Below are 15000 nucleotides of genomic sequence, written 5' to 3'. Positions count from 1 at the left end.
TCTCCTCTCGTTTCTTTAAAATGATACACCTGTGGGTGCTCATCATCGGACTGACACTACTCTACTTTTCTTATCATTTAACACTTAGAAGTCCAAGACTCTTTTAGGTAGTCTGACATGCCTTGATGTTTTTGTATATTTCCCCTTACTAAAAACATTGGGGCAAAAGAGTAAACAGATGAGCATGAGAGTAAAAATAATGTAAAAAAAAATATATTTTATTTTATTTAAATCAAATCTAAACATTGCCTAACAAAAACCTTAATAATCCCCACCAGGAATCGTAGATTTTAACCATATTTTGACGGATGACACTGGGTCAGAGACGGAGCCACTCAAATGTGAACTGATCAGGCCTGGCACTGTTCCTGAGTCAGTAGTCATCCAGGTGTTTGGCCTCACCTGCAGGTGTTGTTGACGGCGTCCTCTGGACAGTGGTGGTAGCAGTGGCACCACAGGACCCTCTCAGGGACTACGGGTACTGGGCTCCCACTCTCCTCCTTCCCCAGGTCTGTCTTCACCTTCCCAGAGCTCCTCAACAGCATGGTGTCCAACACATTCGCTGCATGGGGAAAAGAGGCAGATTTGGAATGATTTGGGAATTCTGTGTTTAATTCCGTAGAGTTGGTCTGCGTTCATTCTTTTTTTTACAATGTGAATGTACGTATGTGGTATTTTGAATTTCATTGCAGCCTCAATGTAACTCAACTGAATTGAGAGAAGGAGTGAGTGAGTGAAAGACACAAAGAGAGAGCAAGTGAGCTACAGAGAGAGAGAGAGAGAGAGAGAGAGAGAGAGAGAGAGAGAGAGAGAGAGAGAGGAAGGATATCAGCAGGTTAAAACAACATGGGTTGGAATCTCCTGTGTTGGTTGATGCAGAGCACAGGAGAGGATATCTGATGTTTCATTTCATGCTTTGCCTTCATCCCCTGCATGTGTGACTCTCTCAGTGAACCCGGCCCTTCCAGAACCACACTGGGCTCTGGGCTGAGTGTCTGCTTTCACCTGGAATGAGTCATGCTGCTATGGCCTTATAAGAATGAAGCAAGGATTGCTGTATATTTGTGTGTGTGTGTGTGTGTGTGTGTGTGTGTGTGTGTGTGTGTGTGTGTGTGTGTTTGTGTGTGTGTGTGTGTGTGTGTGTGTGTGTGTGTGTGTGTGTGTGTGTGTGTGTGTGTGTGTGTGTGTGTGTGTGTGTGTGTGTGTGTGTGTGTGTGTGTGTGTGTGTGTGTGTGTGTGTGTGTATAACCGTATCTGTGAAGTGCTTTTCAGCATGCCTCACATTTGTGAATACAGTGGAACTGGTGTCTGCTGACAAAACTGATAGCAAACTGACAAAAAAAAGTAAACATGTTCCATTTATCTAAGACTACATGAGCAAGGCTCTTTCACAGACGCATAACAAACTATAGGATGGTCATATGGAGATGTTCAGACGCAGTTCTCCAAGGATATATTCTGTCACACATATTAACAGCAAAGCTCCGAGCTCCGAACTGTGTTTTATCCCACTGTCGTGTTAAGCCTGTGTGAGTTTATTCAATGATAAATCTAACAGCTGTAAACAGCTTTAGTCCCACAAAGTCAGCCACCATAGAGAGATTATAATGGGATGGAAATGGGGCTGCTACCAGAGGTCTGGGTTTTAACCCCCACCCCCCCCCCCCCCCTCCCACACACACACACACACACACACACACATACACACAGACACATACACACACACACATACACACACACACACCTTCCCCATACAGCATGAGACCCAAACCCAGGGGGGTGAACCTCCACTCGTATATTTTACAATAAAAACTGTGTGCTCACGTTACGAGCAGCTCTGCCTGTTCAGAGCCCTGTTATTGCACAGGCTCTCTGGATCACTGCTCAGTCTCCCTACCCGACGAACAGAATGAGAGAGAGAGAGAGAGAGAGAGAGAGAGAGAGAGAGAGAGAATGAGAGAGAAAGGTAGAGTGAGGGAGTGAGTGGAAGAGAGAAACAGAGACTCAGAAGTGTACAGTCCAGCACTTGATGAGCGCTTTCGAGGGGAAGAGAGTGTAGGAAAGAAACGTTCTCGTCTTACGTGTAACAAAAACACAGAGCCTCTCCGTCGGGTTCTGTGTTTTTAATGAACGCCAGAAGACTTCCTGTTCAAATCAACCTCCAGGTGTTGAGCTGGGCGGGGGGTGGGGGGGGAATGCTCTCAAGCAAGGGTGGAGCACCTGGCCATCACCTCCACCCAAATGAACGCTTAACGCACAATGTCACTGACTTAAACTCTCCGCCATAGTGTCAGAATCAAGTCACGTTTTCCCTCTAGGATAGGACAACTAATCAATTGTCCTGCCGAGTTCCTCGCTCCCAGCCAAGAAGCTGATCATTCAGAGTGATAGTGAACTAAAAGCTCAACTGTATTTGTCGGCAAGTGGCCGCAGATCCCCGAGGGCAGTGAGGCGGGCGTTGGAGGGGGGCTGTAAAGCAGGGGCAGATTGATCTGTGGGAGGGGAGTGTTTCTACAGGGCTTCTGTCGTCCGGAGCGCCCTGCGCTACGTCTGCTACTCACACTCGCTCACCGGCGCACATAAATCAGCCTGCCGTGTCTGAAACGCAGCCAGCATCGATCTGGCTCCGAGAGGATTGGGAGTGAGAGCCGCTCATTTATTTCCCCATTACAACAGTGCAGTGACCAGCCCTGGCACTAGTTCACTGCATCAATGAGGTCCAGCATTTACTTACAGAAAAGGGGTACAGCTTGTGATGTAGGGGTCAATTCATTACATCTATACCCTTTCACAGTCAATAGAGAAGAGTCCCAGTGATGAAAAAGGAAGTTGAAATGACAATTATATTTCCACATTTTATATCTGGCAGACAGCTATTGAAGACACACACAAACAAACTCCTCCCTTGCATTTGACTAGGCACACAGTATATAATTCTCCCTTATCTTGTCAGGTGACAGCTTTTGTTTCAGCATCAGTTTATCCTTGACTTCAAAACTCTGGTTCTGGCTGCAGCAGATTGTCTGAGGTGGCGATGATTAATGAGCACTGAGTCAGCATCGGGAGAGAAGCATCCAGAACTTTCTTCTCCGGCAGAACATAGAGTGCCTCCTGCACCTCGCAGACCTCCTGACGACAGAAGAGTTACGGCACGAGCCGACAGTGGCCTTGGAGTGCATCTCATCTCTGCATTCCTTCAGACAGACAGGCACACACACACACACACACACACACACACACACACACACACACACACACACACACACACACACACATACACACACACACACACACACACACACACCACACACACTCCAAGCTTCTCGCCCGGTACAAATGTGAAAAACACTTTCACGTCCAGTTAATCATGAGTCATGAGCTTATCCAGATCCTGCTTTTTGTTTTACTGAAACTTTGTTTTACTGAAACTCCCATTTAAAAAGAGGCGTATGTATACAAACTGAGAGATGAAGAGTGTGGTCCACTCTGTTATCTATGTCTAGTCTGAGAGAGTAAAGTACAGTTGGTGCTATGTGAGATCACACACCACCTGGCACCAAAACCTACAGATATGCTCAACACACAGCCCCTTAACACTAAACCCCTACACTAGAGTCATGGCGTTAATAATGCAACCAGTTTTAAGACCCCTACCACTGTTCCGTAGACTTCCGGTCGTCATGGCGAGTTCCTTCAGTAATCTTTGCCCTGTCCTCTCATTCCCGGGAATAACTATTTTTCCACCTTCACGAGCAGCCAGGATTGATAGCCGGCATTAAAATAAGGTGGGCAAAAAAACACCCTTTTCTCATTGCTGCCTCTCCCCTCGCCTCCCCTCAACTCCTCTCCTCCCCCCATCCACTCACCTCCCCTCAACTCCTTTCCCCCCACCTTCTCCCCAGGGCGAGGCTGGCATTCCAGGAAGTGGGGCATTTTCAGGGCCTGTTATGACTGGTGCCTGGGGCCCCCCTATGCCACGCTCATGGGGCCCCTTTCCCAGAGCAAAGGCGTGAGGCCTCATTAACGACTGCAGCCTCTTAAAGGCCTTACGAGATGTAAACATGGCGGGGAGCCCCGAGATATGCTCCATCCTCCTGCGAGGAAGCCATTTTTATTTGGCCACCTTCAACAGAGAGCCATTCTTCGGGGCTGTTCTAATGAGGGCTTTTGCATTTGCTGAATCATAACTCAGTGGTAGGAGAGTTCTGTTCGCATATATTTCCTTTCCTTCAAAAACAAAGCATTATTTATATAGCTCTGGGTAATCTGTATTTAACGACATTATTTGACAGTTCTATGATTTGACATTCTTTGGGGGTTTTCTTACCACAGAACACTGATGGGACACACAACGGGTCAGAAACAAAACGAGACAGTTTTATCGGCTCAAAACAGCTGTTCCGATCTGAAACAAGAGCTCGGATAAAGACCTCCCGTCCCCGATAACCCGACAACTGTCACCATCATTCCCCCTGTTGCAGGGCAAGCGGCATCTACCATGGCCTACCGAGAAAACACACACACACACACACACACACAAACCCCCCTGGAAAGACTGTAATGGGGGGAAAAGCTTATCAGGAATCAACATCACCATCACAACACACAGTGAGCTGCCGTATGACTGAGCTTAGTTGGATTTGTCTGTTGGTAACTCTGCCCAGACTGAAACAGAACGCAGTGAAAGCTGGATTAAAAGACCCCGAGCACTGGGAAACAGATAGCCTGGCTCTCTGTGTTGCCTGAATAATGGACAGAGTCCCGCGGGGCCACAGCCCTGATACGCACCATTAGCCTTGCGAGGTCGGCGACGTGAAAAGCTAATCTCTGACTGCCACAAAAACACCGCCTCCACAGACCAAGCCTGTGAATGTTCTAAAAAACCCTCAAAGGGTACGTCTGGTTGGCTGTGTTCGAGCCAGAGAGAGAGAGAGAGAGATACTGAGAGAGAGAGAGAGAGAGAGAGTGCAGAATGATATCAAATGTAGAATGAGATCAAAATTCATGCATGAGTCACATAATCTTCAAAACAAAACCTGTAAACATATATTCTTATCAATGCCACTGCTAATATGTGAATTCTACATGGGCATGCAAAGGCTTTTTGGCTATTCACAGCGGTTGCTTCACAGTTAACAATCCTTCTGTTGACTAACTGACAGGCAGGCATTATTTGTTGGCTTTACGTTTAAGTTCATCCAGCACAGCGTATCTAAGATGACAAAATATCTGTGTGCTTATGAACTCCTCTGAAACACAACAAAGGAACGTCCATTACCAGTGATGAGACACTTCCACACAAAAAATCTATCCTAAATCTCTACAGTCCAAGTGTCACTTTGTCTCCAGCCACTTTTCAGAGGGATAGACCTTGGGCAGTTTGAGACAATCTGTGAAGGTGCTACACAAATATGGAAAACAGTAATGGACTGAAGTTAGACACAGCAACAGAGGCTACAAACAGTTAAGTTACTAACAACAAATATTTTACTAAACAGCTTCACTTTCAGAACAAATTTTTATTTCTATCAATCAAATACTTAACACAATAAGGATAAACCTGTGAGACATGCAGTATTTAAGTGCTCTTGACGGTCAATGGAACGAATGATTGAAAATATCCAAAAATAAAGCCCTTAAAAATACACAATTGCACAGCCCACACACCCACACACACACACACACACACATACACACACACACACACACACACACACACACACACACACACACACACACATTGAAGTTCACCAATTTTGTCAAAAAAGCGAGCCAGAGAAATGTAACACAATCGGTATGCTTTGTTATGCTGCAGTTTACATTTAAAACTCCATCCCAGACGCGTTGCTTTTGGCTGGGGATGAGATATCCATGTGGCGTTTGATGTTGGTGCCGGCGAGGCCCTCGCCCACTCCATGTGACCCCTACCAAGAGCGCAGTGATGGCCTTACATTTCTCCAGGTGCCGAGAGTAAATCTCGCCATCAGAGGAGACATCTTTGGGAATACCTCTTTGGCCGGTGTAGGCACTTTGACCCCGGAGAGCTTCGACGCTCCACTCAAGACGGCTCCATAAATCACTCACGCACCCCTCCCCTGGGCAAGCCCTCCACCCCTTAACCCCTCTCCACTTCAAAGGGCCCTCCACCCTCTGCAGCCAACACAGGGTGAAGGGCATGACAGCGTGACAAAGCGGAGAGCCCCGATCCATCTCACACCGCCACTCCAGATTCTCCATTCACAGGGTCCTGTGTTTCTCTCTGTCTCTCTGCTCTTTCTCCTTCCCTTCCCTTCCCTTCCCTTCTCCTCTCTATCTCTTTTCTCCACATGTCTTTTACTCTACTCGACATATTCCCTCTATGCTTTCTCTTTCTTCCAATCCCTTATTTCTTATTATGTCTCTCTCCCTCTCTCTCTCTATTCTCTCTCTCTTCATCTCTGCATGTCTTTCTCTGAGCCACCAATTAGTTCTGCACTGGGCCTTTCTTCAGGAGATCTGCACGCCATGATTGGGAGGCCAGAAGGGTGTCCACTCCCCTCCGTGACCAACATCCAGAGAATTTATGGGGTTAACATCAAGGAGTCCCCCCCCCCCCTTACCTGCTCCACCCTCCCCTGGGGATGGGCAATCATCAAGACCCCTGAGTCCCATATGCGTGGAGCACCACTTGACAAAGATGTGTGGGGACACTACCGCCCTATCCATTCTCTCAGTGATGTTTTATTAGCTCCACAAACATCCACTTTAAATGTGTGTCCTCTGTCATTATTTTGCGTTACAACTGAACTAGTAATGACATGAATACATTGTTTCTATATTACTTACAGTGCATTGAGCTGACGATGGATCAAAGTCCAAGCATGTTTTTTCTGAAGGGTTATCCCACAAAATAACTGATAGCTACTGGTACACTGCTTTGCATTCATCTTTCCATTTCCCATTGGGGACAAAGGAGAACAGTATTTATTGTTACACCAGGTTTTATTGCTCTTAGCGTGACTGTTCTCTCCCTTGAACGTCGCTTTGGACAAAAGCGTCTGCTAAATGACTAAATGTAAATGTAAATGTGTGCGCTTGTGTATGCGTGCGTTTGCGTGTGTGCGCGCACTTGTGTGCGTGTTTGTGCATGTGTGTGTGTGCATGTGTGTGTGTGTGTGTGTGTGTGTGTGTGTGTGTGTGTGTGTGTGTGCATGTGTTTGTGTGTGTGTGTGTGTAAACCCCTCTGGCTAGATGAGATGCGTGCCTGTAGACAGGGCTGTGAACAGGTGCTAGCTCATTTACCTGGGAAGCACCTGTCTAATCTGATGGCCTTCCCGAAGCATTGGAAAAAGTCTATCTGATAACAGAGCCTCTCCTTCAGGACACAAAGGCAACCGTGGATGATCCATTATGTCTCTATGATGATCTGCTTTCTCTACCTGTGGACACAGTTGGCGTGGAGCTCTGGCTAACTGTCTAAAAGAAATGCTTTTTCAGCCAAACCACTCTATGATACAAGGTCATTACACAAAAAGGTTCAGACTGTACAAGTGTAGCTTGGCCACCGTGTTTCGACACGGCCATGACAGTACACAGCGGTGTCACTGACACCATGAGCTAACCGTGTAAATATGGCAAAGGCCACCAACAATAACCCATCCAGTATTCAGTGATGGATTTGTTATTAAAGATAGAGCAGCTGGTTATCGGGACCGTCTGTATGGAGACAAAAACAAGTCCGATGTTTGTAGCTAAGGGAAGCTCCTCCCTGCCCTGCTCGCGCTCCGTGAGCCCTTTTCTTCCACACCATGTTTAGACACGACGGGGACGATAAAGCAGCCACCCTCCACCCGTTACAATGTCAGAGTCTTCCCTTCATTTTCTCTCTCTCTCTCTCTCTCTCTCTCTCTCTCTCTCTCTGTCACTCACACACACACACACACACACAATACCAGAACAATCCCAGATAATACCCTTCGTTTAATGAAATGCCAGCATCAGCTCCACCTGCTCCTTGTCCATCATGATTCCCTTGTGAACTGCTATGGAACAGGGGAGGGTCTGTGTGTGTGTGTGTGTGTGTGTGTGTGTGTGTGTGTGTGTGTGTGTGTGTGTGTGTGTGTGTGTGTGTGTGTGTGTGTGTGTGTGTGTGTGTGTGTGTGTGTGTGTGTGTGTGTGTGTATGTATCTCAACCTCCTGACTCAGATGGAGCTTCCAGCTGTAAAGTATGCCCTCTGTTCTGAGCTGGAGATGGTGGTGTAGCTGGGAAGAGCGGCCTGTCCAAGAGAGGAACAACTCAGACCATCCCTGTGTGTCGTGGCTGACAGAGGCATGTGGCATGTGGCTTGGGGAATTCCAAAATCAAACACGCAAAGTCCTTTAAAGTTTGAGGACTGACCTTGAGGACTGCATGAGAATCATGTGTGTTTAAAAAGCCCCTAACATCATTTCCTAATAAATTCCATAAAAATCGAATTCACCGTCACACAAATGTCACTACTGTTCAGACCTACTTTTGAGAGGTAAACAAAAATCACGGCCATCTTTCTGTCTTAGTGACCAACTTGTCACACTTGTTAATATATCACAATCTTGTGAAAATAGAAAATGGAATAGAAACTTTTATCCCTGGCTAACACTAGTCAACTGAACAAATACTACACATAGGTGCGACAGTTAAACTTTTAACTTCATAAAACACATGGAATGTCAATGCTAGTGGAAAGAGGACTAACAAAGTATGAGAATAAAAAAAATGAACGTTTCTAGCCCCATGATTAAAGAAACTATAGCTAATTAATCATTGTCATTAACAGGCCTGTTTTATAATGGATGTGAATGGCAACAGGTGCAACCCATTTTGGGGTTTTTTTAGTACCGGAGATAAGTTTGCAATCTTAACCAAATTACAATAAAACAGGGCCTTCTGCCATGGCTTTTCCTTATTCAAGTAATGTTTTTTTTAATAAATTATAGTAAAATAACACTATGTTCTACAGTTATGGTTAGAAATATAGAAAGAAAGTCTGAAGTTCTGGAATTCTCCATCTCATACTCGAAAGTGAGGCGATGTATCCAGTCCAAGAGGAGACTGTAGACCTAACATCCAATACAGCCAAAAACACTGATGCCAGCTCCACATCAAAAGCATGCAGTGTTACAAAACTCTCATTCAAAGCCATCCAATATGGCAGCCCTGAGCGGTTTCAGTGTCGTACTTGCCGCAGAGCTATCTCCCTATGATCTCTGCATGTTTGTGTTAGTACAGAGAGGGCCAGGCCTGTGGAAATGACTCACTTTGACCTCCAACTTTACATTACCGGCAGTGCCACTGGGGTTCAGTGTGCTCCAGGCTTCCACCAACCCCGGGGTCCCCCGAGCTCAGGCTGAGATGGCGGGGAGAAGTGTGCGGTGGGCTGGGGTGCATGGAGGTGAAGACAGAATGGACTGGGGTAATCTGGAACTCGACTTGCTTTTTCTCATCTCTCCCTTTTTCTCTTTCTTTTTCTCTCTGTCCTTTGGCTCCTATTTTTCCTCCAGATCCACAGGTGCAGTCACCCCCCCCCCTCACACACACACACACACAGGCACATACAAGCACACACACACACACACACACACACACACCCCCGGCAATGCTAGAGCGGGGTCTGGTCCGTGGATCGGGTTCTGTTTGGGGAACATGATCTGCATCCTGTCAGGAAGCGGCTGGGCCAGCCTGGGACGGGACGAGAGCGAGGGGGGAGACGGAGAGGGAGAAAGGGAGGATGACTGCTCTCACACTGCTGCTTTTTCGCTTCTGTTCACAAAGCACAACGCTGCACCTCAAACCTCCTTCCCCCACCGGCGGCCTTCAAACTATCCACCCACACACTGCACACTGACACACACTACACACACGGACACACACACACCACGACAGACAGGCTACAGCTTATCTTTATTTTAGAATTCCACAATTCTAATTTATGACGCACGAAAAAAAACTAATCACCTAAACAGGTGGGAGATATGGCAACGTTGCACAAGAATGACCAAAGTTTCATAGACAGTAGAAAGTTCTCCTCTTCAAATTCAAGAAATCTTACAATAGAAAGTGTAACTTCCCAGCAAAAGCCCAACTGGTTTTGAATGTTTATTTTAAAGGACACTACGGATGGAACTTGGAGTAAATGCAGTGTGTGAGATACACTGATAAACACATCCCTGCACTCAAGTCCGTCTCTCATATCAGCACTGAAGGCTAGCACGGGAGACACAAGCGAGGCACAGTGACCTTGATATGGCTGCTGACACGACGGAATGATAGAAGACGTCCCAATTTCTCCAGTTCTTACTGGAACTCTGTCTACTGCGGTCAGTCACAAGCAGCCTCGCAAAAATGCGCTTGCTCCAGAAATTCTATTCATACTCAGCTGAAGGACAATTACAAAAACTTGTCTTTTATTCAAGCAAGCTCTTCATAAATAGCATTACCCATCACTTTATAAAGATGTCATTTTCATGCTAATACCATCTTGTTTTTCTCACTTTTTGTTGACAGGTGCATTCAATTCATCAATTGTGTATGTCAGTGTATGACTGTGTATTTCAGCCCATTGTGTAAAGGTACATTCAGGACGCAGACTCTGTGAATCTTATCCATGCGGTTTAAAGTGAGAACACTAATCTGACTGATCTCTGCTTATTGGGCCCATGGTTCTGGAGACAGAAGGCGATTGCATTCAGAATCTAACAGGCCTGAACGTTTCAGTAAATTTGGCAAGAGACTTCTGATTGGTCCGTGACCAGATGGAAAGACCTGATTTGCCATGCAGGGTTTTGGTCAGAGACAGGAAGTTGACCTGAGGAACTGTGCCGAAACTGCCTATGCGCCCCCGGCCCAAAGGCTTCCTGCTCCCTCAGAGAAGGTCCATTTGTTTTGGCAGCTTTGGCCGTATACCATAAGTGCTAAACGAGAAACAGCTGTCCCGGTGTGGCGGTCGGGAAGGGGTGAGGGGACGCGAGCGAACGCCACGGTGTTCTGGAACACGGAACCCTGGCCCCTGGCCACCGTCATTTCACTGCATTCAGAGAGAAATCTGCTGATGTAGCATTTTAGATGCTAAGTAGCATTCTCATTCTCTCCTCCCTTTCTGAATGACATTGCTGCGAGAAGCACTATAATCTCCCTGCTTCGTTACTGTCTATGTCACTGTGCTAGACGACTGAAACGACATGAGATGACATGACATTCTAAGATTAGTCCTGCACTCCACTGATAACCTTCATGGGACAGAAGAATGTGATCAGAAGAGTGTGAGCGTACAAATATGGAGAGATGTGAAGAGAAGACATGGCTGTCAACTGGGCAACATCAGATTTCAGCTAAGCCAATTAGAGAAGTGAGCAGCTAAGGAATTTCCAGAAGGATGCGTGGAGACAGGACCTATCTGTGGGCAGTCTCTGTGCTGAGTGTTATCTTCAGATGCTGACCTTGAGAGGTTCTGCTTCATCAGTCCGCGATGACTTAAACAACCAAGAACTTACTTTTGAAGGCTGCTTGTGAGATTCAAAGCACTTCTGGAAAATTCCATGATTGTACATTTTGCAACAACGAAATGGTGGGCATGAACTCAGGAATGTAGAAACAGCCACTGATGCACTGACAGAGGAGTGTAATGGTCACCACAATAGTATACGCACAATATAACAGCAAGACTGTTTTGTATAAAGATAAATGTAATATATTTACAGTAACATTAGGTATAGTATGACTGAAAACAACAAAAGGGTATGTACTATATAGATGAATAAAGAGCTGAAAACTAAGAATCATTGAAGATATCTTAAAACGAAACTTCTTTAGTTGTGTAGTTTTACAATTCTGTTCCCAGGCACAACTCAATGAATATAAATGGACCATGTAGATAGTGAAAACATTAAATCAATTGAAGTATAGATTATGAGACGAAAGTAGTGGTTCTAGGGGGGACTGAGTTACTATGCTGGGATAGGATAACATGTCCACTGCTCAATAAACAATTACTATTCGATACCAACTGTGGTTAAAACTACATCATTGATTTTCTTAAAAATTGTCCTGTAAAACTGAGTGTCCCATAGGTACTTATTATATCACAACTACAACACTGAGGGGGAACACACAGCCTGATAAACACATCACATAACGCATACTCAGTATGACAATAACATATGGTGCGTATGGTCGTGACTCGTGTGCCCTATTGCTGTTGTCTTCTTTTGCAATTTGTAACTTTTTAGAAGCACTTTTGGGTGCCTAACATTTCACTCTTTTTCATTTACAAAATGATGTTAATGGACAAGCAATCGTGTGGTGGAATAGAGAGCTGCACTCTTTCACCAGCTGAACTAACGCCATGTGGTCAGCCACATGTCTACACTACTGAAATGAGCTGAAGACAGGGGGCTTCAGAATGCGGCAGTGTTTGCGCACTTGCACGTGTGTGTGAAAGGGTTTTCTCTTATTTTGTGTGGCTGTGGGCATTTGTGTATAAACTGCATTTTTCTATGTGTGTGTGTGTGTGCGTGGCAGCATGGGAGCTGGATTGCTTTTGCAGCTTTACGCCCAACTGTGTGTTTAACAAGTGCCTGACAACAAAATGTATTTCTCATCCATCTTGAAAAGCCCCGAAGCCCAGCAGTCAAACCCCACACTGACCGTCTGAGACTATTAAAATACTTGAATGCTTCCCACCTGTTGCAATGACCACAGTCCCAACACCAGATTCCCAAACCCGCCTAGGAGGTATTCCATCCAAGAATCTGCAGAATATGACTTATTGGTGTCTGACTTTTTGAAAAATAATCTAAACACGCCACGAGGGGAGGGTAGTATTGGGAATGCAAACGCTCACAGACGGACCTGGATCATAACAGCCGTGCACCGACATAAACACCCCAGCATGAAATACTGTCTGACTCCCACAGAGCTCGTCTGCACTGTATGTCTCCAAACAACAACCAGGGCAGCGCAGGAGACATCCATCCCCAGAGGAATGGGAGCAGAGGAATGACCTGTCAGCAGAACAACCATTCAAGCCAAATCAGCCTTAAACTAGGGTCTGGGGCGTTAAACATCCCCTTGTACTTGACTGCTCTACACCTGCTGCATAACCGCAACTTAGCTGCAGGGGTGAGACCCACTAAGCTTGTCCTGTGTGTTATCCATCAGCTAATCCGTCCATTATCCCAGAGCGAAGCAGCCCAGGGAAGAGGGGTGTGCCTGGGCTGCGGTGGAGGAAAGAGCAGGGTGGTGTGCGGAGTGGAGTGGAGAGGAGCGTGGTACTCACCCTCTGAGACGCTCAGCAGAGAGGCCAGCACCAGCAGACGACACAGCAGCAGTGGCAGCAACCGGGGGAGGTGGCAGACGGGTCGCCCAGGTCGCAGCATCCCACCGCGCCAGCCGAGCCCGGGGGAACTCCCTGAGGTTTCAGCCGCAGCGGCAGGGGAAGCAGACGGCCACTCTTGACGCGCGTACATACACACACACACGCGCGCTGGTTCACTCACACACTTGCTCCAGTTGCGGTGTGGAGAGGATGGAGGTGGACAGGAGACACACACGCTGACACACTGCTACGCTCCGTGGAAACTCCGACACTGACGGCCTCCAGGGCTGAGAGGGGAGGAGAGAGAGGAGAAAAAGGGGTGGGAAAGAGGGTGTTACTAAGTTAGTCTCTCTCTCTCTCTCTCTCTCTCTCTCTCTCTCTTTCTCTTTCTCTTTATCACCCCTGCCCTCCCTTCCTCCAACTCTTTTTTACCCTCTTTTATTGAGAAGCCCCCCCCTGACTGCTCACCTCATAGAATATAAAGAAGCAGCTGATGTCAGCATCTGTGAGATACCCCAACACACATTCTCAACTCACATTAACACTTGACTCGAATTAACACACCCTCGACCTCCCAAAACTCTCCCAAATCCACCCCAGATTCTTAATTGTGTGTGTGGGCCCATGCATGAAAAGCAAGGAAAATACAGATTCCCCCGTTCAAAATCTCACAATATCTCACCCTCTACACAAAGATAAGATAAAAGAAGAAAAAAAATGTACACATGATAGATTCTGACTTCCAACAACAGAGAAAAACTGATGCAAAAACACAGCCACAAACACTTTGAAATAGTGCGCAATGTTGACATCGAAACACTTTAAATGTGTTATTCAAATCCCCTTTCCAGGTGTTCTATGCTGCTTCTTTTGTATTCTGCTTTATTTTGACGAGCAACATATCGTTTGGAAAGACAAAAACATATGTCCGGGTTACAGTGCCAACAATTATAACACATACATTTGTCAGTGGTGAAATACATGCCTATTTACTTCTGTCCAACTTAAGTGTCAACATCACTTTGACAGGTCGTCACGGAGCAATTCCAACATACAATGCCGAGAGGGAAAGCCTAGAATGCTAAACCCACCAAACTGCCGTTCACACATCGGGCGATTATTGCCCACACCTTCCTATGGCACACCCTCTTCACACTAATCTCACAACGAAAAAAAAGAAAAACGCCTTGACAAATTCCTTCAGCGAAAAGACCTTTTTTCTGTGGGTGACGACTTAAGCCGATTAACTGAGCTATTACAAAGATTACATCAAGTTTGGCTGGGGGAGTATTTTGCAGGGAAAATAATTGGGGGGGTGAACAGTCTACTCCCTACATATCCAATCTATCCAGCCAATGGGACGGATGCATCTGGGACCATAGCGTGCCAGTCTTCAGCTCAACAGGCTGCCCACACATAAGTCGCTGTTTTACAACAAACTAAAACAACAAACTGTTTCTCTATGTATATGCTTTACATATTGTGTAAAGCAGGCTCACACACTTAATGTATAGTTTATTTAATAGAGCACTAGGTGGAATACACCGTCTATGAACCATCATTTTGTGACGTTAGAAGAAAGGACCGATTCCCTCCAAATCAAGAATCGTGATGTGACCATCTACACACACATCCACTTTTGTCCTTTCCACTCTGGGATGATCACCAC

At 46.1% G+C, this 15000-nt stretch overlaps 1 protein-coding gene and 1 long non-coding RNA gene across 2 annotated transcripts in view; both read right to left on the bottom strand.

The window, feature by feature from the left end:
• Positions 1–13392, bottom strand: part of bmpr1bb (bone morphogenetic protein receptor, type IBb) — a gene marked incomplete at its 5' end in the record, with an annotated part of 21501 nt that extends 8109 nt beyond the window's left edge. The window contains 2 exons of the mRNA XM_080835686.1: positions 403–562; positions 13293–13392. Coding sequence (XP_080691812.1) covers positions 403–562; positions 13293–13392 — 260 coding nt within the window. The remainder of the gene's footprint in view (positions 1–402; positions 563–13292) is intronic.
• Positions 13393–13484: 92 nt separating this feature from the next.
• The window catches only part of LOC308362261, a 49571-nt gene continuing 48055 nt past the window's right edge, over positions 13485–15000 (bottom strand). Inside the window, exon 3 of the long non-coding RNA XR_013968577.1 lies at positions 13485–13618. This is a non-coding gene — a long non-coding RNA (uncharacterized lncRNA). The remainder of the gene's footprint in view (positions 13619–15000) is intronic.

The sequence above is a fragment of the Sprattus sprattus genome (genome assembly GCF_963457725.1).
Source record: "Sprattus sprattus genome assembly, chromosome: 3".
Classification (NCBI taxonomy): Eukaryota; Metazoa; Chordata; class Actinopteri; order Clupeiformes; family Clupeidae; genus Sprattus; species Sprattus sprattus.
Note: the sequence above shows the minus strand (reverse complement) of the source record. Positions and strands in the feature narration are given on the sequence as shown.